The 26,126-nt window shown below is 49.2% G+C and overlaps 1 protein-coding gene across 11 annotated transcripts in view; it reads right to left on the bottom strand.

The window, feature by feature from the left end:
* The window catches only part of ANK1 (ankyrin 1), a 210,362-nt gene that overhangs the window by 88,688 nt on the left and 95,548 nt on the right, over positions 1-26,126 (bottom strand). For 10 of the 11 annotated variants that reach the window (XM_045588856.1, XM_045588857.1, XM_036456825.2 and 7 more), the window contains exon 2: positions 6,654-6,755. In XM_045588856.1, the coding sequence (XP_045444812.1) occupies positions 6,654-6,755 (102 nt within the window). Of the gene's footprint in view, positions 1-6,653; positions 6,756-14,286; positions 14,503-26,126 lie in introns of those variants that run through there. The other variant, XM_036456823.2, reaches the window with a different exon arrangement.

Here is a 26,126-nt window from a genome sequence, read left to right as displayed (position 1 = left end):
CCACATACTTGGCGAGCGGGGCCAGTGCCAGAATCAGAACAACAAAGTCATTATCCTATGAATGACTATTTCACAACACTCCTAAAAGTGGCAGTGCTTAGAGCAATCCTCCATGGGCTACGCGTCAATTCTTAGTGGTTACGGCAGGCTTAACATCTACTGCCTGAATTGATGAGCCCCTACTATGTGCCAGGCAGAATCCTGAAAAGAAGCATTGAATAAAATGAAGCCCTTTCCCCTTGAGGTGCCTGCCTTTTAGTGGGAAAAGACGCAGAAAAAAATGGAGAGGAACGCAGATGCATCCTAAGTCGGATAGCAATAAGCATGGAGCCTCGGGCTGGGAGTTAGGAGACTCAGACTCAGAGGATAGGACAGGCCGTAGGAATGGAGGCTCCACAGGGCTAACCTGATGCCAACACTGCAGACAACAAGGCTTCACTTTTTGGCATGAACTTCCTCCTGGAACCTCAAATAACGCTCTCATGAGGAAGGCCAAGCAAGCCTGTGTTTGCTAGCATTATAAGAATAGAGGAGAAAACTAAAATAATGAGGTGGGGGGTTTTTTGTTTGTTTTTTGTTTTGTTTTTTGTTTTGCTCCTGGAGTTACAGCTGGTGGTTCCCAGTGAAGCATCTAATTGGACCCAACATTTCCAGGAGTTCAGGAGAACAGAGGCCCTGAGCATTCTCCTCTTGTTCTCTTTTTATGGGGGGCTGACTGGTAAACGTGTAAGATCAATTAGCTCACTGCAGAAAGTGTTTTGTTTTTTTTAATTGCTATGGCCTCCAGAAAAATACTTGTATTTGATTAAGTAACCTAGCAATAATCCTGGAAATGGAACACATGAAGCTGATATTGGAATGTGCGTAATTATGGAGCTATTTATTCCAACAAATATTGAGCATGTACTCTATGACAGACCCTAAACTGGGTGCTGTGAGGAATAAGCAGCCATGGACTTCACCTTCAGGCGGCTTAGTCTCTACTAGGACATGTGAGATGTGCTCAACATTCCTATGCTACGCTGAGCTGCAAGAGAGATGCTGATCAATTCAAAGGCAGAGATACTCCAGGTTCTGGGGGTCAGAAATGTCTTCCACGATGGATTGTGAGCTGAGATTTTGAATGAGTCATCCCATTGTACAGGGTTCTTGCAGTGGCAAGAATGACATGGTCTCCGGCTGAGTAGAGAGCCCCTGGCCCCTACATAGCCTCATGGTGTGTGCTGAGACCGCCATAGCCAGGGCGACAACACAGCAAACCCAGGGAGGCAAGTCCTCTGGCTTCCTCACCTTCAGTGTCCCTACTTATTCAAGGCCATCCCTTGGATCTCCCTGGTCCACTGCCTCAGCCTCCTGACCAGTCGCCCTGCTTCTGTCCCTATGCCCCAAGTCTATTCTCCGCATAGCACCTGGGATGATCATTTAAAAACTTACATCAGACTGAACCTCTCTTGTGCAAAACATTCCAATGGCTTTCCATCACCTTACTGTGGAATCCAAGTCTTCACGGTGGCCCGTAAGCTCTTCAAGATTTGGCCCTGGAAATTTCTCCCACCTCCGTGCCCACTACTTTTCCCCTGAATCACTCCCCTGCACCACTCTGTCCTTCTTGTCCCCCAAACCAGCCAAGCTTACCTCAGAGCCTTTGCACATGCTTTCCCCTCTTCCAGGAATGCTTTTCCCCAGAAGCCACTTGGTCTTCTTTACTTCTCTTGGTCTCTCAGAAGCCGTGCCCTTAGAGAGACCTTCCTTACCACCGCATCTGAAATACCTTTCTCCTCCATGGTGCTTCTCATGAGCTGACATACATTTGTTCATTTTCTCGGTTATGTCTGTCTTCTTTACCAGCATATAACTGCCACATACTTGGTCTATTTTGTCTGTCTTGCTCAGTGCCTGGAATAGTACCTGGCACAGAGTAGGTGTTTAATAAATACATATGGAATGATCCCACAAAGGCACTGGTGGGATTATATTCGGCATGCTCTCATCCCAGTTTTCATCAGCCAATGCCAGCATTTGACTTCCTCGAATGCTGAATGGCTTCCAAGTCTCTATCTTTATCTATTCCAGGCTCAAATATCCAATTGCTTACTATATATCAGTTTTCATGTCAATGCCTCAAAGACTCCTTAGGAGGATCTCCACACAACATTGTCCTTACCCTCTCAACCTCTTTCCACACACTGGGTTCCCCCCTTCCCTATAGTACAGTGTTCTTGGTCTCAGTGAATGGTGCTTCCATCTCTGAATAAGCCAGAAATCAGAAGTCATCCCTAGGGGCTCCTTCACTGCCTGCCCCCTCCAATTCCTCACTGAGACTCTTCCCCTTGTTTCATCTCGACACTCATAATCTCTATGCAAGCTGCCAACACTTCTCTCTCAGGCTAGTGTAAGAGTCTCAAAACTGTCCCCACCCCCCCATATCCACCTCTGGGCCCCTCCATATGCCTTCTACGCAGTAGCCAGTGTGATCCTTTAAAGCACACCTCCTGTCACGTCACTCCTGTGCTTCCGTCTGTGGTTCCCTTCCCTCTGCTCTTAGGATAAGGGTCAGAATTGTGAATATCTGTAAGCAGAGGGATATTCTATCAAGACACGCCGACACAGCTGTACAGCTTGTCAAATGATGAAATACATCCATTCCTCTTGGTCAATTCCCATTGCCTCAAGCTCTTAAGTTACCATCACTGCTGCTGCTCTGTCTCTACCCACCCCCCACCCCCATCCCGTAGATCTTTCCTCTCAATCAGCAACTATAGGTTAACACAATGCACACAAACAAGCACACACACACTGCTTTGGGCCCTGGGGCATGCTGTCCCAGTTGTAGACTGTTGTGATGAGTGCCCCTGCCTGTAATATAAGGTCCAGCACAATCCCAACCTCACTCTCCAGCCTAGCTGGTTCTTTTGCTCTTTGCACTACAGCCACTTCAGCTTTTCTGAAACTCTCTGAGTTTCTCCCTGCCTCAGGGACTTTGGACAGGCTATTCTCTGTGATTGGAATGTTCTTCCCTTTCTTCACCTCACTCACCCCTTAGCTCAGCTATCTATTCCACACAATAGCCTTCCCTGACCTCCAACTCTAGGTCAAGTCTCTCTCATATCTATACTAATAGAAGAGTAATATGCTAATTAGACCAGGAGACCTTCCGGACATCCTTCCTGACAAAGCCATGGTGGTGGGGCCAAGGCAGAAGTGGTTAGGAGTTATCAGGCCGCAGGAGAGAGCTCTTGGGGGCGATCAGGCCGGCAGGCAAAGGCAGTTAGGGGTGACCAGGCAGGCAGGAGAGCAGTTAGGAGCCCATGGTCTCAGATTGCAAGAAGGATGTTCGACTGTGGGATACGGCCTAAATTGGCAGTTGGATATCCCCCAAGGGGGTCCCAGATTGGAGAGAGTGCAGGCCAGGCTGAGGGATCACCCCCCCCTCCACCAACATGCACAAATTTTGTGCACTGGGCCTCTAGTAGTCTCATAAAATCCTATGCTTTTACTTCACCATGCCTAATATAATTTGGTTTGCATATCTATTTATGTGGCTATTTGATTGATAGTCCTCAGCACAATGGACTACAGTTCAGAGAAGATAAAGACAGGACTTTTTTTTTTTTTTTTACTATGAAATCCCTAAAGCTTAGCACTCCACATTAGGTGGAAATGTACAGAAAGACACTGGCTAAAGACAATGGGTCTAATGCGTGAGGAATGCTTGACTAAATGAAAGAATCCAGCATTCATATAAAGATCTTGGTGTGTGCATATGTACATGTGTGTCCTTATGTGTGAACTTGTTCTGTTTTCTAAGTATAGAAATGATGACGATTGTAAAAATGAGTAGACATGATATGCAATAAGGAAACTGCCCTGAATATTCAGATGTCTCTTATATAAGCCAAGTTCCTCTTTTCACACTACTTAGAGTAATTACTTCCTATTATGGCAAGCAGCATACATTCTTTCCACAAAACATACTATTTGAAAGTGTGTTTCTTACATAAGGATCAGCATTTGCTGTATGGCTGCTGTCACAGTCCACCAGCTCAAAAGATTCAAGCAAAACACATTCTCAAAACCATGACCTCAGGACAAGAGCCTGTTTTCATCTTCCCCAAAACAACGAGTGGATGTTTTTAAAGAGAAGAAGGCGCTGGAGCCATTAGGAGGCGAGCCCTGTGACCATTACCCAGCAGCAGCCCTGTCCCGATGGGTGCACTAATGTGCTTAGTGAGGGCATAAGTTCAACTGCTATAGCCCTTCCCCCATATTCTCCACTCAAGAGCAAAAACCATAATGCCCCATACAACCAGAATGAGGCTCGGGCAACGCTGGCAGTCCCCAGGGGCAGCCCACCGGCAGCTCCCTCCCCCTGCAGTCAGGGAACTAGACAAAGACCAACAGGGCCAGGATCTGGGGAGCCGGGACTAAGCCAGCAGCCAGGAGCTCTGCTCCAGGGCGAAACCTTCCTATTCCTCTCTCTGACCTTCACTGCCTTGCTCGCAGCCTTCTGCTCTTTGAGAGAAAAGGCTGGTCCCAGCCAGGACTGCAGTCTCCAGGCTGAGGCCAGAGCTTCCCCTCAGTCTTCGGCAGGGCCAAGCGCGACCTGTCACTGGCACCGAGCCGATGGATCGATAGGAAATGGTGTCAATAAAGTGCAAATAATGCCTGGTTGCCCTGAAGTGCTCTGAGGAGAGTTGGGGGAGCAGGGAGAAGCCAGCTACGCTCAGGGCTCACCCAGGGAGGGCCAATCAGGACAAAGCCGTGGCTCAGGTGTCATCAAAATCTTCCAATTTCACACCGAAAATGAGCCCTGGCTCCAGGCTTATGCGCGTTAGGTTGTCCCCATTTCTGCTAAATGGATTCCTTTGAGAGCTGGCATCTTAACCCTTGGAAGGCCTCTGAGGCTTGGAGCTCCCCGGCCGGAAGCTGCACTGCAGAGGAGCGTGCACGGGGTCTCTGCAGCTCTGAGCTAAACAGAGGAAGCCTCAGGCCTGGCCTCTGGCACCAGCAATACATCCCCCTGGGGAGAGAGACCAACAGGACCTCCAGCTGTTTCTGGGGGAACTGTGCAGGGGTCCCTGGGACCCATCCCCTAAGTCACTCTGCCCTGTATTTGACTCCTACCGCCTCTTCCCAGGAAAGAAATGGGTTCGGAGTTTCAGTCTGCTATCCAAAGGCCAACCTTCAGCTCTGCATGGCTGGTGAGACATGTCCTTCGGTCCGTGTTGTATATTTGGACAGAGGGACGAAAAAAAACTCATCCAATTTTTGACCTGAAGTGCAATCCACACGCTTCACCTCGCCTCTGAAGTTCACTGCCACGGGTGCCTGCCTCCTATCACACACCTACGTCTGTTTCCCATCACACACCACCCGCTCCATTCCCTCCGATCCTTTAGCTGCGAATTTACTCCACAGGAGCCCAACTGAATCCAAATGGGGTCTTGACCCTGGAAGAGAAAGCAAGTGGTATTTTGCATTTTAAGTAAGAGGGAGGGCGCAGAAGGGGAGGGGAGGCAGAGTTATAGGCCCCGCTGGCCTATAAAAATCATCCAGCCTACTGAGACACGGATGAGCCTGGAGGGCATTTGGCTACCTGAAATAAGCCAGTCGCACAAGGACAAGTACTGCATGCCTCCACTTCCATGAGGGCCTTAGAGAAGTGAGGTTCATAGACAGACAGTAGACTGATTGCCAGGGCTGGGGAGAGGCAGGATGAGGCACTACCGCTTAACGGGTGCAGAGGTTCTGGGGTAGAGGGTGGGGGGGATGGTTGTACCACTATATGAATGCGCTTAATGCCATGCAACCGTACACTAACAACGGTTATGATGGCAAATTCTAAGTTATGGGTATTTCAGCATCATTTAAAACAATCTTTATATGGTTTAAATGGAAGGGAAAAAAAAGTCACAATGAGTAGATTTATTCTAAATTAGAAACTGCATGTGCACCTGGACGGCTTAACCGGCTGGCAAAAACAAACAAATGCCACCCAATCCACAAGCCCAAGCCGCACCCTGTTCTCATGCTAGGGGTTTATTTCCTCCCTATTCCGCCAATTCCTCCATCCTGGTCTGACCCTGCCCTCCAGCCAGTCCCGAGGTGGCATAAACTCGGCTTCCTCAGCACGCCCTCCAGAAAACAAGAGTCTTGGCAGCGGCAGAAACCTCCAGAGAGGCTGTGTCAGCCACATTGGTTCTCAACCAGAGCCAGCCTCGCCTTTGTCAACCGCCTGTGGGCGAGACCGCGTCATTCCTTCCTTCCCAGCCTGCAGAGAATCCTCAAAGGCCGCTGCGGACAAAGGATGTGTAATGTCACCATTGACTCAACACCCTTCAAAGCCCTTCCTCCTGCCCACGTTCAAAGGCCGCGTAGTCCAAGGCTGCAGCAGGGACCAAGGCGACTTCTAAGGGAAGAGGCGGCAGGGGATGGAGCCCAGGGCCAGCCCACACTGTTTGGGCACCAGCCCTTCTCCCCTGGGCTCTGCCCTCGGTCGGGGATGTGAGCAGCCAGGCGGGGCCGTCAGCAGGCGGAAGCCCTGGGGGAGTTTTGAGGCAAGAAGGTTAATGGAAGCGGATTAAAACTCTCAGGGAGTAGCCTCGGGCAGGAGCCGCTCTTCAGAGACCACTGCCCATCCCCATCCCACTTACCTGGTTACAGGTGTTAATGTCTACCCCATTCTGCAGGTAATCCAAAGCTTTATCCAAGTTCCCTGATCTCGCTGCCCTGAGAAAGCTGGTAGCAGCATCGCCCTGTGAGGAGAGAGACAGGCTGTGAGTGAGTTCTGCCTGGTAACAACCGCCCGATCCCACTCAGGGCCGAGGCCACGGTGGCAGGCAGCTTTGCACCCTCCCGTTACGACATGGTGGTGCCCACTGTCGTACCCAAGTGTGATACGGGTTCCAGAGCCCCTTGGCCAGGATGCAGGCGGCACCAGTCGTGGCGAGGGGACTCCATTCGAAGCTGCCTGCTCAGCACAGCCTGGCACCTTACTGCTTTGACGTCTCCAAGGGCTCTCTGCCCTTACTCAGGAGGCTGTATCACGTAGCCCCTACTCAGCGAGTCACAGATGCAGGCCCCGCGGGCACCAAACACATGCTTTCGACTGCTATTTGGTGGGTTTGTTTTTTAAGTACACAGCACATAGCACTTACTGTGCGCTAAGAACCATTACGATCACTTTACATGTAATATATATTTACACGCACGTGTATCCGCACGCATTTCATCCTTATTCAAAACACCCACGGTCTGTCCTACTGTGGTCCCCACTTGCAGACGAGGGAACCAAGGCACAGAGAGCTGACATGACGGGTGCAGGGCCCCCCAGCACCCCCAGGCTCAGCCGGGGCTCCACTGCAGGCCGTCTGGCTCTGAGACCAGGGAACTCGACCTCCCTGCTCAGCTGCCAGCATCCTGTGAGCTCTAACCCGCTCAACCTGAATGCGTGTAAAGCACTTTGGCTCCGTGGCTGCCGCTCAGCCACCTCCACCAACCTTTCAGGACGCTTCTCCCAGGAACATCTGTTTGGATTCAGGATGAGTGACAGCCAGGGAGAGTGAGCACTGGGGACAACCAAAGCTGGCGAAGGCAGACAAGTTGGGGGGAGGGGGGGAGAGGGAGAAGAGCACAGGACTGGAAGGGGCGAGGAGGCTCAGAGCAGCTCCCCTACGGGTCTCTCGGCCCTCTGTGCACAGGCACCTCCTGTTTCCTTATCTGTAAGCCAGGAGGGTAAGGCCTTCCTCGTACCCTGGCTGTGAAGCTAACAGGAAACAATATGTGCTGTTATCATTATTATGTCAGCTGTGAAGCTAAAAGGAATAATACATAATTATTGTACCAGCACAGGGCTTAGCACATGTGCCCACTCAGGTGAGTTCGACAGGTAAGATTGTCACGTGACAGGCCATAGGTGTGTGCCTCTTCATCAGACCACCCGGCCGTGCCTCATGCTGCTTCTCCCCTTGGGGCACTCTGTCTCCTTTCTTTAGGCTCCCTCCTTAGCAAGCATGTTCTAATGGGCTAAATGGTGGTCCCCAAAAGATATGTCTGCACCCTAATCCCTGGAACCTTATTTGGAAAAAGAGGTTTTGCAGATGTAATTGAGTTATGTGTCTTGGAGTGAAACTGCCCTAGATTACCTAGGTGAATCCTAAATCTGACAACAGCAAGTATCCTTATAAAAAACAGCAGATTATAGAACACTTGAAATAGGTATCATTTTATTAACCAATGTCAACCCAATAAATTCAATAAAAAATAATAAAAAATTACAAAAAAAAAAATACCCACACACAACAAAAACAAAACACAGCAGAGGCCTGGCTGGGTGATTTCAGTTGGTGGGAGCAGGCCCATATACATCAAAAGGTTGCGGGTTCTATCCCCAGTCGGATTACGTCCAGGAGGCAACTGATCAATGTTTCTTTCCCACATTGATGTTTCTCTCTCTCTCCCTCCCTCTCCCCACCCCCCACCTCAAATCAATAAAAACATATCTTTGGGTGAGGACTCAAAAAGAAGAAGAAGAAGAAGAAGGAGAAGAGAAGGAGAAGGAGAAGAGAAGGAGAAGGAGAAGGAGAAGGAGAAGGAGAAGGAGAAGGAGAAGGAGAAGGAGAAGGAGAAGGAGAAGGAGAAGGAGAAGGAGAAGGAGAGAAGGAGAAGAAGAAAGAAAGAAAGAAAGAAAGAAAGAAAGAAAGAAAGAAAGAAAGAAGGAAGGAAGGAAGGAAGGAAGGAAGGAAGGAAGGAAGGAAGGAAGGAAGGAAGGAAGGAAGGAAGGAAGGAAGGAAGGAAAGAAAAGAAAAGAAACACATATCCGAGAAGCTACACAGATTGATGATGGAAAGATGATGGAAAGACAGAGGCAGAGACAGAAGTGACGCGGCCACAAGCCAAGGAAGCCAGCAGCCAGCAGAAATTGGAAGAAGTAAAGAACAGACTCTTCCTGAAAGCCTCCAGAGGGAGCACGCCCTCTCCCTACCTTGCTTTCAGACTTGTAGCCACCTAGGCGGTGAGAGAATACATTTCGGTTGTTTTAAGCCATTACATTTGTGGTGATTTATGACGGTGGCCACAGGAAACTCATACACATGCTAATGATGATCATCCTGAAACACAGAAGCCTCAAATCTACAGCCAACAGTCCCAGGATTCTACAATTAAAAGCCTGGGTTCATGCCTTTGCCAATTAAACCGTCAACATGGGGCCGAAGAGATTTCAGACACCCCCTTCACAGTGAGGGCTGCCTGCCCTTCCCACGAGCCATCTCAGGCCTACACCCTGCTCTAGAAGATCCGATTCCTCCCTCTGCCTCCCCCACCCCTTCTCAGAAGCTCTGCATCTGCCTGTTCACAATATAGGCACATTGGGATCTCACTGCCCTCCCTGCCTCGCACCCCTCCCCCCAAACCCCCATCTCTCTCTGCCTCCAGGGCCACACCCTGATTATTCCCAGGACTCTGAAGCCCTCTTGCCACTCTGATTTAACAATTCCAATCTTTCCCTTCTTCAAGGTGCACACAACTATCTCTTCTGTGATGCTGTCCTTGGATACTCAATATTGACCATCTTGAAATGTAGAAATGGGAGCTTGATTTTTTATTTTTTAATGAATTTTAAATACATTTTTCCCAAGTGATTTGACTTATGCACATCTTGTCTCCCCAGCCAAGTTGTTTGCTTCTTGGGGCAGGGACCAAATCTTCTACCTCTTTTGAATCCTTCAAAACATGAAGTACCTACTGGGCCAAGAACTCCCTTGGTCCAAAACACAAGGCACTTAATGTCACCAAGTTCCTCAGCAAGGTTATCTGTGGTGGAGGAAATGTTTCAGAAACGAGGATCAATCTATTGGCTTCCTAGAGAAATCAGGCTCAAGGTTTAGTCTCTCAGAAAAACATCTGGTTGTGCCTCTGATTCCGAAGTTCTGTTAACTAGTGTGTGTGTGTGTGTGTGTGTGTGTGTATCAATTAGTATGTATATCCAACTATTAGGGAAAATACTATCTTATTCCCCAAGAATGAAAGTGCTAGAGGGACATATGTCTACCAAACTATCTTCTGAAGCACAATAATCGTATTTGGGATGAAAACCTGAGAACTGTGGGTAAACATAGATGCAATATCTATTAAAGATACTGCTTGACTGTTCAAAGCCCTGAAGCTAGGAAGTGAAGGAGAATACTGTATTTATAACAGACAGACACACAGATAAAGAGAGGGTAAGAGAAAGCCGATCTACACTAGGCTGAAGAGGGTTAAACAGTTTCCACAGTTGTATGATATAATGATGCAATTACAACACTATTACCAGTCTTTGGGCAAGTATATTAATAATGTCTTTCAATCCTCATCACACCTGGTGAGGTAGGCATAATTATCATGCCCATTCTAGAGGTGATGAAACTGAGGAGAAGTTAACAACTTGCCCAAGTTCTGCAGTTAGTTAACAGTCAGGAAATCAGTCCTGACTAAAGCCTATGCCTTTCCATGCCCTTGACTCTGAGGTGTGTTCTCAGCAATTTCAAACCTGAAGGTGTCTAGACAACCCTGACAGATTCCTGGGCCTGGGATGGGCCACATGCCTTGCCAATCAAACAGTTAATCCATGACAGAGAAAGGGTCTCTGACCCCTGAGCCTGTGTCAAGGCCAACACAGGCCTCTACAAAAGAATCATCTTGTCCCAGGCTTCCTTTCAATGATAGTAAAACTGATGGCAAAAATAATGTGACTGACTAAGGTCACCTAGACCAGTGGTCGGCAAACTCATTAGTCAACAGACTAATATCAACAGTACAATGATTGAAGTTTCTTTTGAGAGCCAAATTTTTCACTTAAACTTTTTCTAACGCCACTTCTTCAAAATAGACTCGCCCAGGCCGTGGTATTTTGTGGAAGAGCCACAAGCAAGGGGCCAAAGAGCCGCATGTGGCTTGAGAGCCACAGTTTGCTGACCACAGACCTAGACAGTTAGAAATGAAGTCCCATGGCTAAGACTTTTTCATTTTCTCTTTGGGCTTCTCTAGGCATGGAGCAGTCAGGACGTGAGCAGGATCCTCAGGGTACCTGAGGATAATGATGCCATTCTTGCTGTGCATCCCTCAGTGTAAGCCTACAATATATATACAATATATTTAAATATATTTTATTGATTTTTTTTATAGAGAGGAAGAGAGAGGGATAGAGAGTTAGAAACATGGATGAGAGAGAAACATCGATCAGCTGCCTCTTGCACGCTCCCTACTGGGAATGTGCCCGCAACCAAGGTACAAGCCCTTGACCAGAATCGAACCTAGGACCTTTCAGTCCGCAGGCCAACCCTCTATCCACTGAGCCAAACCAGTTTCAGCAAGCCTACAATATATTTACTGAGGTTCTACTTTCAGTCCAGGATCCTGCTAGGGCAAAGGGAGAGGCAATAATGCATCAGAGTATTGGTCCCTGCCCTTGTGACTTGACAAAGTGGCTCAGTTATATAGAGGTCCCCTATGCATGCATGCGCCCACTGATTCACTCTACACGCATTCCCTGAGCCCCACCCAGGTGCCAGGGAATACTTACGCTCCGGAGCAAATGGCCTTCATTGTAATATGAGAGCCATTCTCACCATCTTGCTCTACTGAGCCCATACTCCCCATCTATCTAATTCAATTACCTGCAATTCAATGGCCTGTCCCAGGTGCAATCTCCTGGTGATTCCAGGAATGGCCTGTCTGATTCAATAGGACAGAAAGAGACTCAAAAGAATACAGTATGTTCCTTTTAGAATATTTACCTGAGTAAATAGTAACCAGGGAAACACCAATGACAATAATAATAGTGATAATAAAGATAACACACTAACCAGAGTACCTCTGGGCTGTGACCCATTGGAGTGGGGTCCCTGGCCCTCTCTGATTCCACTGTCCACGAAGAGAAACTAGAGGACCTAACGTAGGCTGCTCCCTGTGTCCAGAGAATCAGCCACCACATATCCAAGGCCTGCGCCACTTCCGAGGGCCTGTCCCCCACTCTGGGCACCCCACCCAGGCTGCCCACGTGTGTCTTGCCCCTTCCTCACCTTGGGCTTCATGTTAATCCAGTTTACCTGTGAGAAAATGGCTTGTGCTTGCATTGAGGGGTGGGGGTGGGGGGTAATACATTCTATTGTATTGTCTTTGGTTATATTAACCAGCTCTGCTGGTTAATCCATGTAATTTCCCTGAAATTCCTTCCCTACCAAAATAAGTTGTATAAACCTCTTAGTATGTTTTAAGCACTCTACTTAAATTAATTCCTTTGGTCTCCCTAATAACATCATCAGGCGAGTAGTTTTGTCTCCTTTGCACAGATGAGGTAAATGAGTCATCATGATATTAAGCAGTTTATCCAGTCACAACCAATCCATGGCTAGGCCGGCACTTAAATCTGGGCAGTCTGCTTCCTCGTTCTTCTCTTTACCCCGGTGCTATCCTGCCTCTCGGGCCGATCATCTTCTAGTCCTGGTAAGATTCCTCAAGTTCAGCTCTGGCTGGAGGAAGCCCTTCTCCGCCTGGGCTGAGGAAGTCAGTTGAGCGGAAGGGAAGGGAATGGAATTCTTCCTGGGACTCCAGCTGCCCCCCGGGCTGCCCAGGAAAGGGAGGTGAGCCCGCGGTTACCTGAGACACCCAGACTATTATTAAACTTGCACTTCCTGAGTGGGGTGACATCAACACAGCAGGAGGGGAGTGGCCCAGGGGGGTCCAGTGTCCCGGGAGGGGGAGGCCGGAAGCAGCCTCTAAATGTCAGCGTGCCTGTCACCCAGGAGGTTTCAGAGGCACAGGCAGAGTCCAGCTTCAGGCCGAGGAGGGGAACACAGGCCCCTCACCTTCGCTGGGTGCGGGATGGCTCACGCTTCCCCCGACAACTCAGGACGGACTGGATCATGGTCTCCCGGTGCAACATGCTCATCTCAAAAGATGAATGGGAACTGAGCTATTATCAATCTCTGTCCGCAGTGATACAGCGGGATCGCTTTCCCAAAGGGTCTTGTTTGGGCAAAATGCCGTTTCTTGAACAAAGTCATTGTCAGACTCAGGAAGAGTCCCTGTCCTTTGCCCTGCCGGCTCTGCAGCAGATCAGCAGGCTGAGGACAGGAGGCAGCATCCCCATCAGCAGGACCAGGGGGGCCGCCCTCCACATCTGAGTGCTCCTCCAAACTCCTGCCTGGTGTCCCCGGAGCCCAAGGCAGGCCTCCCCGGAACGGCTCCAGCCCGCCAGCCAGCGCACCTGTGCGCCCTGCCTCCATCCCACCCACTACAGAGAAACAGGTGAACCCTGGGCCGGCCTGTGTGTTTCCATGGGGAGTTCTTTCCTCCTTTCCAGAGGTTGTGTTGGTAAAGCCTGGCACACTGTCTCCAGGTGCCCCCAGCAGACTGGCATTGGCAGAGATAAATGAACAAGTTAAAGGTGTCATTGAGGAAACAAAATGCAAGCAAGAGTCCTGGTTCCTTATCTCCCAACACCGCCGTGAAGCCGCGGGGGAAACCCTGTCCACTCCCTGTGCTCCTCCCGCATCGCCTGCAGCAGGGATGTGGGAAGCCAGAGTGGACCCCGCTGTCGGGAAGCCCTGGTGTGCACCCCTGGCTCAGCCACTTGATGCTCTGCCCGGCCCAAGTTCCCAAACCTCAAGGTCCCTTTTTGCTAAAATGGGGGAACTACACAGCTTTGCTGGGGGTGCTGCAAGGATGGCAAGGACCTGGGCGAGCCCCAGGCTCCTGGGCACACCACAGGTCTGCTTTCCTCTCACCCCATTCATTGCCTACTCCCTGTGGGTCCTCCTGGCCATCGTATTGCTAAGATTTAGGGGTCAGGAGCGCTGCGAGCAAGCAAGCAAGCGAGGCGGACCCTTCTCTGGCCAAGGCCAAGTCCATGGCATCCCTGCTATGCCAGCCCGGTCCCCGGGAGGCCCCACCAGCAGAATCCGCTCAGTGGGACTCTCCTCTAAGCGAGAGGGGGACGTGGCCTCGGCCACAATCCCGCGCGCCGGGATGGGACCCCTCCGGGACTGTGTGCCGAGGCTCCGCGCTCCCGCGTGTGCGCCGCCGCCAGCCGGGCCGCCTCCCAGCCCGGCCCCTCGGCCTGGGCAGCCTCCGGGCCAGAGGAATTTTCCTCTGGATCCTGCTGGAAGCCTCCGCGGCCGCCCGGAGCGCGGCCCCGCACCCTCCTGAAAGTTGGCGCCGCCGCCGAGCCCGCAGCGAGGGGCCCAGGCGGCGGCCCCCGGCGCGCCGAGTCCCCGGCCCGGCCGCGGGCAGGTCGTCACTCACCGCGGGGTCTGGACGGGACCTGCCCTGTCGCGCTGCCATCGTCCGGCGCTGCAATCCGAGCCCGGCTACCCGCTCCCCCTCCCCCGTTATCTGCTCGGCGGCGGCCCGCGGAGCGCCAGCAAGTTGCGCGGCATCTGGCTAAAAATACAGGCTCCCTGCGCCCGCCCGCCCGGCGGCTCCGGGCTCCGGCTCCGTGCGGACTCTGCGCCCTCCGCCCGCCCTCCAGCCAGCCAGCCAGCCGCTAATGGGATCTCTTCATTTTCTCTCCATTATTGTGTCAGATGGGAAAGTTAATGGGAAGCGATCTCCGGAGGGAAGGCACCTGCTGCCAAGCCCAAGCCCGGAGGAGGGGGTGCGTGGAGGGGCGGGTGGGGTGCGGCCCCCGAGCTGCAGGTGCCGGCCCTGCGCGGAGGGAGAGCCGCGGGCGTCCTGCCGCCGCAGAAGGAAGGCGCACACACACACGGCCAATGGAGGTGAGGAGCTCCGAGCTGCAGGGCTGCCCTAATGAATGGCCCCGGAGCCTGCACAGACCGCCCGGTGAGCTCAGCACAGTCTATGTGTGCCCCATTCACCAGTTTGCATGATTTGGGCTCTTCCATCGGTTGGTTCCTGAGATGCCAGCTAATCAGCCTCTTCCGGACTCCTCTGCCGAGAGCGGAGACGCCGTGAAATGCAGCTGAGAGGCAGGACGCAGATCTGTTCCTATGTCTCCTTCAGCCCTGAAGCCTGCCCGTGTTAATGAAATATCACCCAGGGCTGGAGGGAGCGCCCCGCTTCCTGCTCTGAGACCACCCTCGCCATTCCCTGAGGTCATTTCAGGGGCACATGTCAAAAGGATGTGGAGACTGGCCAAGTCTTGGGGGTGACAGCAGGAATTGCTAACAGCAGACTCCACACTGAGTCACAGACATGGTCAGCAATGCCTGTCGCCTGGGCCTCTGACAATGCTGCTTGTTGAATCACAGCTGTTCTGTGTTGAGCCTGGCTTCATGTTTTCTTCAATAGCATCTCTAGACACAATACCAAAGACTCCTTTCCACCCCTCCTGCCCTGGCTCATGCGCAGAGGAGAGCTGTGTGCCGGTGAGGAATTAACACGTTGAGCACCTTAGGTGATGGACATATTTCATTGCCTCATTAGTTCTTGGTGAAATACAAATTAAAACCACAGTGAAACACTGGTATACATCTATTAGATTGTCTAAATTAGGACTGAGTTGTTGGCGAGGAAGTATATCAACTGGGCAGGAGGCAGTGTTTATGAAGGAATAAGAGGAAACTTCTGGACATACACTACCTTGACTGTAGTGATAGTTTTATGGGCATACATAAAACTAAGAACCCTCACAGCCACCCCATAAAGTAGACAATGCTAGGATGGTTGCATGACAGGGAAACCTAGCCCAGAGAGGTTAAGAGTTAGGGCCAAGGTCACTGATAAATATACTGAGTGGCCAGATTATTATGATCTCTGAACACATAATAATACATAACACACACACACACACACACACACAGAGTGTGTGTGTGTGTGTGTGTGTGTGTGTGTATTAGAGTCCTGGTGCATGAATTCGTGCATGGGTGGGGGTCCAGCCAGCCTGCCCAGGGGGAGGGGACATGGGCCTTTGGCCAGCTTACCTGCTGGTCAAACTCCTGGTTGAGGGGACAATTTGCATATTAGCCTTTTATTATATAGGATATACACTGAGTGGCCAGATTATTATGCGTTCAGAGATCACAATAATCTGGCCACTCAGCGTAGAGGGGCCAACTGACCCAAAGCTGTTCTATGAACAGCACTGCCGAGAAACATACCAACAACCACGTGGCCAGGGCCAAGAAGGGCTCATGTGGAGGATGTTACTGAAGGGTAGGAAAAAACTCTGAGTTTCCCAAAGGTGCCATTCCACAATTAGGAGAAAGTCCCAAATTAGTGGGATAGATAAGATCAAGGGAAAAGGTGGCCAAAAAAAGGATGATCTGAAATGTACAGGGCAACTAACTCCTCCCCAGCTGGGTGAAAACACTGGTGTTTGATGACAACAGCATCAGAATTCTCCGGGCCCAAGACCCTCGATGTCATCAGAGGACGAATTTCATTTCGGGACGGGCCACCTCTGAGAGGCGGCTGGGAAACGCCCACATTTGAAAAAATCCAAAGGGCAGGCTGTTTGGATGCAGCCCCTTCTTGCCCCACGCACCCATTTTTATAACACAGGTCATGCTACAGATCTCTTGCCCCGTGCCTCTCAGATCTGCTCCATCTTCTACATCAAGAGCTTCAATTAATAAATTATGGTTACTGGAACAGCCCTGTCATAGCCCAGTGGAATAGCTCAAGGGATTCCAAAGCACTGATCCAACATTAATATTTAGAGAGAAAGAGAGAGAGAGAGAGAAAATGCCCTACCCAAATGGAAGATGAATAGTATGTACAATACTTTCAAAACACTGATGTAATTGACTCACTCAATGAACTAAAAGACTATTATTTTAATAGCTATATTGAGGTATAACTGACATAATATAAACCACATACTTAAAGGTATAATTTGGTAAGTTTTATGTATAGCCCATAAAATTATCACTACAGACAAGGTAATGTATGTCCAAAAGTTTCCTCTTGTTCCTTCTTAATCCTTCCCTCCTGCCCAGTTGATATACTTCCTCGCCAACACTTGGTATGGTCAGTCTTAATTTAGACATTCTAATAGATGTATATCAGTATTTCACTGAGGTTTTAATTTGTATTTCACTAAGAACTAATGATGTTGAACATCTTTTCAGGGGCTCACTTACCATCCCTATATGTGTTTGTGTGTGTGTGTGTGTGTAGTGTTTTGTTTTATAATGTATCTGTTCAAATCTCTTGACCATTTTTGTTTGTTTTCCCACCATTGAATTTTAAGAATACCTGTTTTTAAAGATGAGCTATGCTGAGAACTTGCAAGAAATGTTCAATGTTAAATAGCAAAAAATTCCCAGTCTAAAATCAGGACCCAGATCTATAACCACTTAGCCCAGTGCTCTTTATTCCATACAATGCTGTAGTATATACCATCACAAAAAATAAAATAAATAGAAGAGATAGTCACAACGGACCAGAAGCAGAATGCAATCCAAAGTATTACGAGAGCAACAGGAAAGATGCTGAGGTATTATCAGGGGGGTTGAATACTCAGGACTGCCAAGAATTCTTTCTATTTTTGTTTCCTGGTAAAGTCATTTCAATGGTCTTAATTTTGCAAACTGTCAAGATGACAGTTTTAATTGTGCCTGCTTTTTATCTCTTTTATCTTTTTTTAATTTTTCATTTACAGTTGACATCCAATATTATGTTACATTAGTTTCAGGTGTACAGTGCTTAGACATTTGTATGCTTTATGAAGGATCCCCTGATAAGATTAGTACCCACCGGCATCATACATAGTTATTACAACATTATTGCCTATACTCCCCGTGCTGTACTTTAAGGAATTTTTTTACATCAGCCATGACTTCATTAGGGTTAAAGCTTTGCAACTGAGATATGCAAAGAGTCAGGCAAAGCCCAAGAGGAGAGGAAAGACAACAATTACAGACATTTTGCTCAGTAAGGCCAGAGACTAAAGGAACTCAGTTGACAGATACACGTAAAGAAGAGAAGACTGAAGGATATGCCCTGAGGGTATAAATTCCTCTACCCTGGCCAGTTTGGCTTGATGGATAGAGTGTCGGCCTGAGGACTTAAGGGTCCCAGGTTCGATTCTGGTCAAGGGCAGGTACCTTGGTTGTGGGCACATCCCCAGTTGAGGGTGTGTAGGAGGCAGCTGATGGATGTTTCTCTCCCATTGATGTTTCTAACTCTCTATCCCTCTCCCTTCCTCTCTGTAAAAAATGAATTAAAAAGTATATATAGCCGAAACCGGTTTGTCTCAGTGGATAGAGCATCAGCCTGCGGACTGAAAGGTCCCAGGTTCGATTCTGGTCAAGGGCATGTACCTTGGTTGCAGGCACATCCCCAGTAGGGGGTGTGTAGGAGGCAGCTGATCGATGATTCTCTGTCATTGATGTTTCTAACTCTCTATCCCTCTCTCTTCCTCTCTGTAAAAAAAAAAATCAATAAAATATATATTCTTTAAACACACACACACACACACACACACACACATATATATATATATTTTTTTTTTTTATTTTTTTTTTAAAGATGTAAATTCCTCCAACTCTAGAGCCATGGGGCTAACTGCATGGTGCCCTTCTTTCCCAGTTGTGGTAGCCAAGTCTCCAGGATTCCATTATAGGCTTCTCACAAGCAGAGGCAGCTTGTTTCAAACAGTCAGTAAGCCTTCCCCCTTTCCCTCCCCCTCACCATCTCACCGGCTCCCTGTGTGACTAGCTGGGCAGTGGTACCAAATAAACACTTGCTGACTGAAGATGACATGTCCACCATTTCCATTAGATAAGGACACTGTAAGTCGTGGGTTACATTGATATAAAGAAGATTTAGATTAGATAGAAAGAACTCTCCAGCTGTAAGGGATGGGACTTAATAAAACTCATTATTCACAAAGGCCTGCATTTTTGCTGGGATCCTTCAGGGTAGCAGAAAAAAAGGGAAACTCATCATTTGACGTGGTATATAGAATCAGAGAATATACAAATTAACGTGTAAGGGTCTCTTTGGGTTCTAGGAATTCAAAAAGAGAAGCCATTATTTTTTCCTCTTTAAGTAACTGTCCCTTCTCATCCCTCCATCCCTCAGCCTCCTGCCCACGGCTGCCACACCCTTAGACAATGAATAACTATCCTGCCCCTTGCCGGTTTCCTACTATTCTTCATCCTTCAGCTTCTTATTGCGGGTAGTCAGTGTGCCCAGGACATCTGCCATGAGAGTCACTGAAACTAAGGCAAAGGGACAGACAGGGATTGATGGGCCACAGGAAAATGACGCTGGACCACTTGTTCCATCCTACAGGTTCATGGCCGTCCACCGTTTTTTTCAATCTTGCTAAATATTTTACCAACTCTCTCGAAGTTGACAAGCATAATGGAATGCTGGAGGCTCCGTCTTTGGAGTTCTCTGGCCTCCAGGCCACATGAAGCTACACCAGGAAGAGACAGTGCAAGAAATGCAATGTGCAGCCCATAAAACCCTTGGATAGCGTGGGAGCCTGGCACCCCCTGCTCTGAATTCTCCTGTGAATCTTTAGCTCTTCCAGAAACTTCTTTTTTGCTCAAACGCCAAGGCAAAGAATCCCAGTTGGGTGGGATTCTCAGATGACTCTGCCTCCCCTGAAGACTTAGGGGAACGGGAGCAGGCAGCTTCCGGTGGGGGCCAGCCTGCCCACGGCTGCCCTCTCTGAAGGAACATCAGGGCTGAGATCCAGGGCAGAGCCGGATCCCAGAGAAGAGCCTCCTGGCCCCTCACATGCTGGGCAGCCACCACTGCGCTTCCCATAGTTCACTGGAGGACAGACGGCCCCTCCCGCTGCCCCTGCTCCAACCCTCTTTGTAATCTACTCAGACTTGGAACTGACACAATCACGAGAGCACTATTTGCTTTTCTGGGCAGGCAGCCTTAAATTACTCGAAGTTAATAAGCCCCCTGCAGTTGAGTTGCATGACTTGTGACAAGGGAAATAACTCCTCATTGATTACCTCAACAGCTGAACAAAAATAATTTGGCCCATCTCTCCAGGTATTCTGAGACTAATATGAAAATGCCTAGCACCGCTTCTGGCACATAGTAGGTACTCAATAAATGACAGCAGACACTCTTTTTTTTTCTTTTTTTTTTTTTTCGTCCTTTGCCTCCCCCTTCTTTCTTTTCAACCAAAGCATTTGTCAAAGGTAAACACCTCCCCACCCAACCCCCAGATGTGTGGGGTGGTACCGATCTTGTTTCTGAAAGATGAAACAGAGGGGCCGGAGAGCAGGACACAGGCTTTATTGGAGGAGAAGACCCCTGCCAGGCTGCCTTCCAGAGGAGAAAGAGCACTAGTGCTGGGGTGAACACGCCTTTTGAGGGGAGGAAAAGGAAAGGACCGGGCTTAGGGCACTCAGCACATGCTGATTGGTGGTTTCATGTAAGGCACATGATTAGGGACCTAGGGACTTAGGAATTGGGGGCTTAGGGTATTTGGCAGGTGCTGATTGGTGGTTCGATGTACAGTCCATATAAGGTGCCTTTGTAGGTGCTCAGGAATGTCTATGCTGCAGGTACAGGTCATGTCATACTCTGTCCATCAGCTGGGGGAAGGGAGGATCTATCAGTTTCAACCCCAGGAAATTAGGGCCTAGTCACTGCTTAGCCAAAATCAAACATCGAACTCTGAAAACAGGACCCCCCAGAATTCCCACCGTAGCAACTGGGCCTCCTAGGTTTGTCACGCACCATCTTCCATGCCCATTCTCACTGCAGTGAGACAACAACTCTCCACTTGTACATACAGCGGAGCCCTGCTCCCCAGGGGGAGTGTGACAGCCACTCTTGCAGGAGTGCTATGTCGTGGTCTGCTAACAAGTGCTGCTTGGCTCTCCCCCATTCTTCTATCTGTCCCGCCCCTCACCCACTGAGGGAGTGGCCCCCGCTCCCAAAGTCTCTGGGCACAGCCGATAAGGGTGGGTACCAGGAGCTCCACCCTTTACCAAGAAAGGCAGGCTGGGTTATCGCCACGGGAGCCAGCCATCCACCACCCCGGGCGCTTGTAAACCATCAAGAGCGTCGCTGCTGGGAAAATGTTATTCCTCTTACAGACACCACAGCCCCCTCCTGCACCAGCCTGCTCCCCTGTTACTTAGAAACTTTATAGAATATACACCATTGAGTGGACTAAGAAATCTAGCCTGTCTCCCTTCAGGCCTTGTCATTCCTTTTTAACCTTTGTAGTAGCGAGAGAAGAAAGGGAGAGGGGAAAAAGAGAGTCCTGGTTGTTTTTCTGTCTAACTCTGTGCGGTGAGCTCCCAGTGGCCAAGGAGGGTGCCCCGCCTCATCGGAGCAAGGGATCCCGAGTGTGGGTCTATTTAGGGAGGCGGTCAGAGTCCGGTGTCAGGTCCCCCGTGCTGGCACTGATCTCTATCATGTTCCTTTTAAGAGGGTTGGCCAGCCCGGAGTCTATTTTTAAACCCATGAAAAAGGTGTTACATGGATTCCGGAGAGGGCCAACATTAAACCTGAGATGGCTGCGGGGGGAGGTGGGAGAGAGCAAAGCTGAATCTAGGATTTTCTCATCGCATACACACAGGGCTTCCCCTTATTTCTGGGACCAGATGTTGACTGTCCTTCCAAAAGTACGTCTTTGGCTGCAGGCCCACTCAGACCTGTCCTCAGTGGAATTTGCATCCTTGGAGACTTGGAAAAGGGTTTTGTCCCCTGGGTCAAAATTTCAGTATTGAGATTTTGGGTTTTTTGTGTGTGTGTGTGTGGGGGGGGGGGGTGTTTTTAAATATATTTTATTGATTTTTTTTACAGAGAGGAAAGGAGAGGGATAGAGAGAAACATTGATCAGCTGCCTCTTGCACACCCCCTACTGGGAATGTGCCCGCAACCAAGGTACATGCCCTTGACTGGAATCAAACCCGGGACCCTTCAGTCCGCAGGCTGATGTTCTTATCCACTGAGCCAAACAGGTCAGGGCAGTATTGAGATTTTGTTTTGTTTTGTTTTGTTTTTATATCCCCACTCCCACTGTGAAAAATCAATATTCTTTTTAAATAGATCTCTCATTTTCCCCTCTTCTGGTTTTCAAATCACATATTCTGGATCCATCCCCACCCTCCTTCACACCAATATCCCCCCAACACTGCAGAGCCCACAGCCAGGACCTGGCAAATGGGAGGAGCCGAGCAAGGCCAGCGCTCCCAGTGGTCTCTGTGCCCAGCACCCTGTCCCTGGGCAGGAGAGAAGGGCGGAGAATGGCAAGTCAGCAGGGGACAGGATTATTTCCCCAACAGTGAGAAAACAGCGAGAAGCAAACAGGCATCCAGGCGCCACTGTAACCAGATGAAGAGAACAGAATGTTTTATGTACAGGAACCAATTTCAGCATCAATATCCATTTCTCTTTTTGAATAAGAAATGGAACCAGAATTCCTAGAGAAGTAAATGCCTTGAGAACAAGCAAATGCTTTTTGCTGAGCGGTTCCAGGGCCAACCAGGACCACCCGGGCCGCGAACGGACTATGAGGTGAGGTCCTTAGTCACTCCTCTTGGAATCCCATGCCCAGCACAAAAGAAGCCCTCACTGCATGTCTCTGGAGTTGGAGGATGGGATTCTGCCCACTGCCTCACCCCCCCAAGTCAACCAAATGGAGCTTCGGCCAGGCTGCGTCAAAACAACACAGGTTGGTGTTCACATGATGCTGACCACTCGCCAGAGGCTCAATCAATGTCAGCTGAATTGGAATCCGAAGGAATCCAATTCTGATTTTAAAATGAATCACATCAGCGGAGCAGGGGTGGCGGGTAACAATCAGATGTTCGGGGCTGGTTGACCAAATTGTTCATTTCCTCACGAGCTGTGATGGCCCCTGTGGGAACGGCTCTGGAAGCACCGCCATCTTCGAGATGGGCAAGTCACAGGCGCTGCCCATCCCAGAGCCCTGGGCTCTGCTGCAGGAAAGGACCCTGCACCCCATCCCTCACTCCAGCCTCTCCCCCACAATCTCCATCAGCACTACACGGCCAGTCCAGGCCCAGCTCCCGAGGCAGTGGTGGAGGTGGTTGAACAGTTCGCCTCCCTCCGCCAAGGGTGAGACGCTGTTGGGATGTCATGAGATACACACATAGAATTGTAACAGCATTCCCATCATCAAGTGCACTGGCCCATGCCCTGTCTCCACGCTTCATTCCCCCCACTGTGGGAGGTGCTGGCTGCATCCAGAAGCGACCCTGGAGAGCACAGTGCCCGGCAGACAGGGGAGTGCAGACTCGGGTGGAGATTACACATTTTGGGGGACGTGTGTGAGATGCACTGCCCGAATGGTCCCGTTTACTACACGTTTGGGGTCCACTGCTTGGGAACCTCACTCTGCAACCTGCTGACCTGGGAGGAGACTGGAAGCCCAAACTCACCACTCACTGAGATGTGCTAATATGGAAAGCGTTTGGTGTTTCCAAATGGACTTGCGTACCAGCAGCAAGCCCTATGGTCCCAGAGTTTTTGATGGATGCCCACGCATCAATTCAGACAGCCCTGCTGGCTGACCAGGAGGTCCGCTTAGGCCTTTCCTTTATTTGAAGGGACGGAGCCAAGATGGGTGACCCACCACCAGCCTAACCCGCCTGAAGACTCCCAGAGGGGCCTGTGCTCCCCAAAGTGAGTCCAGTGCTCCCAGCTTAGAGGGGGGCAGCCTTGCGACATCCCCTGGGAACTGGGGCCTGGGAAGACCTGCTAAGTGACCCCTCCCATGCCCTCTGGCCCATAATACCTCCTAGCAGGGACAAGGGAATACAAATGAAGAGCAAGAAAGAGGAAAGGATGGGAAAATCATAGCTAAAACTTACAAGCCAGGTACTATTCTAAACATTCTAAATATCTCAACATATTTAATCTGTGCAATCACCCAATGAGGGAACTGCTGTATTCATCCCATTTGACAAAAGACAAAGCCAAGGCACAAAAATAGTAAGTGCTTTGCCCAAAGTCACCCCAAGAGTGTGATGATGCTTTGGGTGTCTCACAAAGCAGAGGGAAGAGAGCCGGGTTTTGCTTGCTGGCAGAAGTTTAAGGTACTTTTAGGGTAGGTGAGAAAAGTGAAATTCAACATCCCTCAGGAAGAACTGGTCGATGTTAGAAATTTGAGTGACACTAGGACCGCCTTATGAATTTGGCTGTTTTCTCTTTGCAGGGAAGACCCCAACTACCACCGGAATGAAGCGTGTTCAATGCAAAAATGTGAGGCCACTGGCTGAACCCAGGCCCTAAATGGTTTGATGAGAGATGACCGAGCTGAGACTGTCTTTTCCCAGAGGTTTGGGGACATGGCGAGTTTTGAAGCAACAGGTTGATTTTCATTACATGGACTCCAGTTGACGTCTCTAGAATTGTAACTTCAGTCACAACACCCTGTTGTCACCCGGCGAAAGCAGCTCCAGGAAGCAGGTGCTAAGCCTTCCCAGCTGGCCCCGGGTCCTCAACCCCAAGAAGGGGAAATGAGGTCGTGGGGTCCTCGGGCACCCTCTGCTGTGGAATCAGCTTTTTTCCCCTTCCTTCGGGGCCTGGCAGCCAGGGGCAGACCTCGCTGGCCAAATGCTGCTGAAAGGGTTTCCTTTCTCTTCCTGGCCAAAATTCTTCAAAGCAATTAAATCCGATTACTTTACTACCTGGCCTACCTACCACCTCCTGCACTTTGCCATTCCTCGCAACTTGACAGGCTCTTAAGATAGAGCACAGATGCACAGAGAACAGACCGACAGCTGTCATAGAGAAGTGGGGTCAGATACGGGGTGAAAAGGTGAAGGGGTCAAGAAAAACAAACTAGTAGACACAGACAACAGCCTGATGATTAGCAGAGGGAACAAGGTGGGGAAGGAGGTAAAAGAAGGTGAAGGGAGGATAAATAGTGATGGAAAAAGACTGGACTTGAGGTGATAAACACACAACACAATAAACAGATGATGTATTATAGAACTGAACACTTGAAACCTATGTAATCTTGTTAACCAATATCACTCCAATCAATTCAATCTAAAAAAGAGAAGATCCCCGGCCGTTGTGGCTCCGGTGATTGGAGTGTCATCCAGGAGCCTAAGTGTCTCCAATTTGATTCCCAGTCAGAGCACATACAGGAGGCAACTGATCCGTTTTTCTCATCTATGAACCAGAAGTTCACATTCGGTTCCGGGTCAGGGCACATGCCCACATTGCAGGCTCAATCTCTGATGTGGGGCGTGCTGGAGGCAGCCAATCAGTGATTCTCTTTCATCATTGATGTTTCTATCTCTCCCTGCTATTCCTCTCTGAAATCAGTAAAAATATATATATATATTTTTTTTAAAAGATCCTCTTAAACTCCTTTCAACAGGACCCTTAGCGGCTACCCCTGAAGAACACCTGGGCATCGCCGTCTGCACCCATCCTTTTGTCTATTTACTATGAAGGCAGCAGGAGCAGGTGCCACACACAATACCGTATATTACACAGGTGATCGCATTCTTAATAATTGAATAGAGACCATTATCTTTCTATTTAATCATCTTATGAATTCTGGCTGGATTCTCTTTCAAATATCTTTTCATACAGTATTCATATCACCCATTTGATTATTTTTTAAACAAAAAGAGACAAGGAAATAAGCTAGAAATCACCTTTACATTTCTCTTCATGCTGCTTATCTGCAGAAGCACACCCACCCTTCACACACACACACACACACACTCACTCACACATACACACACACACTCACACACTCACAAACTGGGTGAATCCCAAAGTATGTTATTCGTTTGGACATTTCTAATCTGCACAGTGATGAATCACCTCTATATGATCCCTTTTTTAAACCCTGGCTTCCTATCTTTTCAGTAAATAAAATGTATGGGATATATTGGTCTTCTATCTCTAAAATTTTATGACTTTATAAAATGAAGACCTTATTTTTTACTCTAATATCCACAAGTTGCTTTTCAAAATGACCTTTCTCAGCTCCTCTGACCTTGAATGGTATGTGTTGGAGAATGACTGAGAGAGAAATGAACAGCAAACCAAGTATCACTAAAACAACAACAACACCATTATCATTTCCATAATGACTGAGCTGATTCTTAGCCTCCAGAGAGAGACATTTCCAGGACTTCTGAAATAAGATACAAAGATGCTAGTAACTGTTTCCAAAGGAAAACCATTACCAAGATCCGTTT

Source organism: Pipistrellus kuhlii, unplaced genomic scaffold (genome assembly GCF_014108245.1).
Source record: "Pipistrellus kuhlii isolate mPipKuh1 unplaced genomic scaffold, mPipKuh1.p scaffold_m20_p_3, whole genome shotgun sequence".
Classification (NCBI taxonomy): domain Eukaryota; kingdom Metazoa; phylum Chordata; class Mammalia; order Chiroptera; family Vespertilionidae; genus Pipistrellus; species Pipistrellus kuhlii.
The sequence above is the reverse complement of the archived record's forward strand: the minus strand, read 5'-3'. Positions and strand labels throughout refer to the sequence as shown.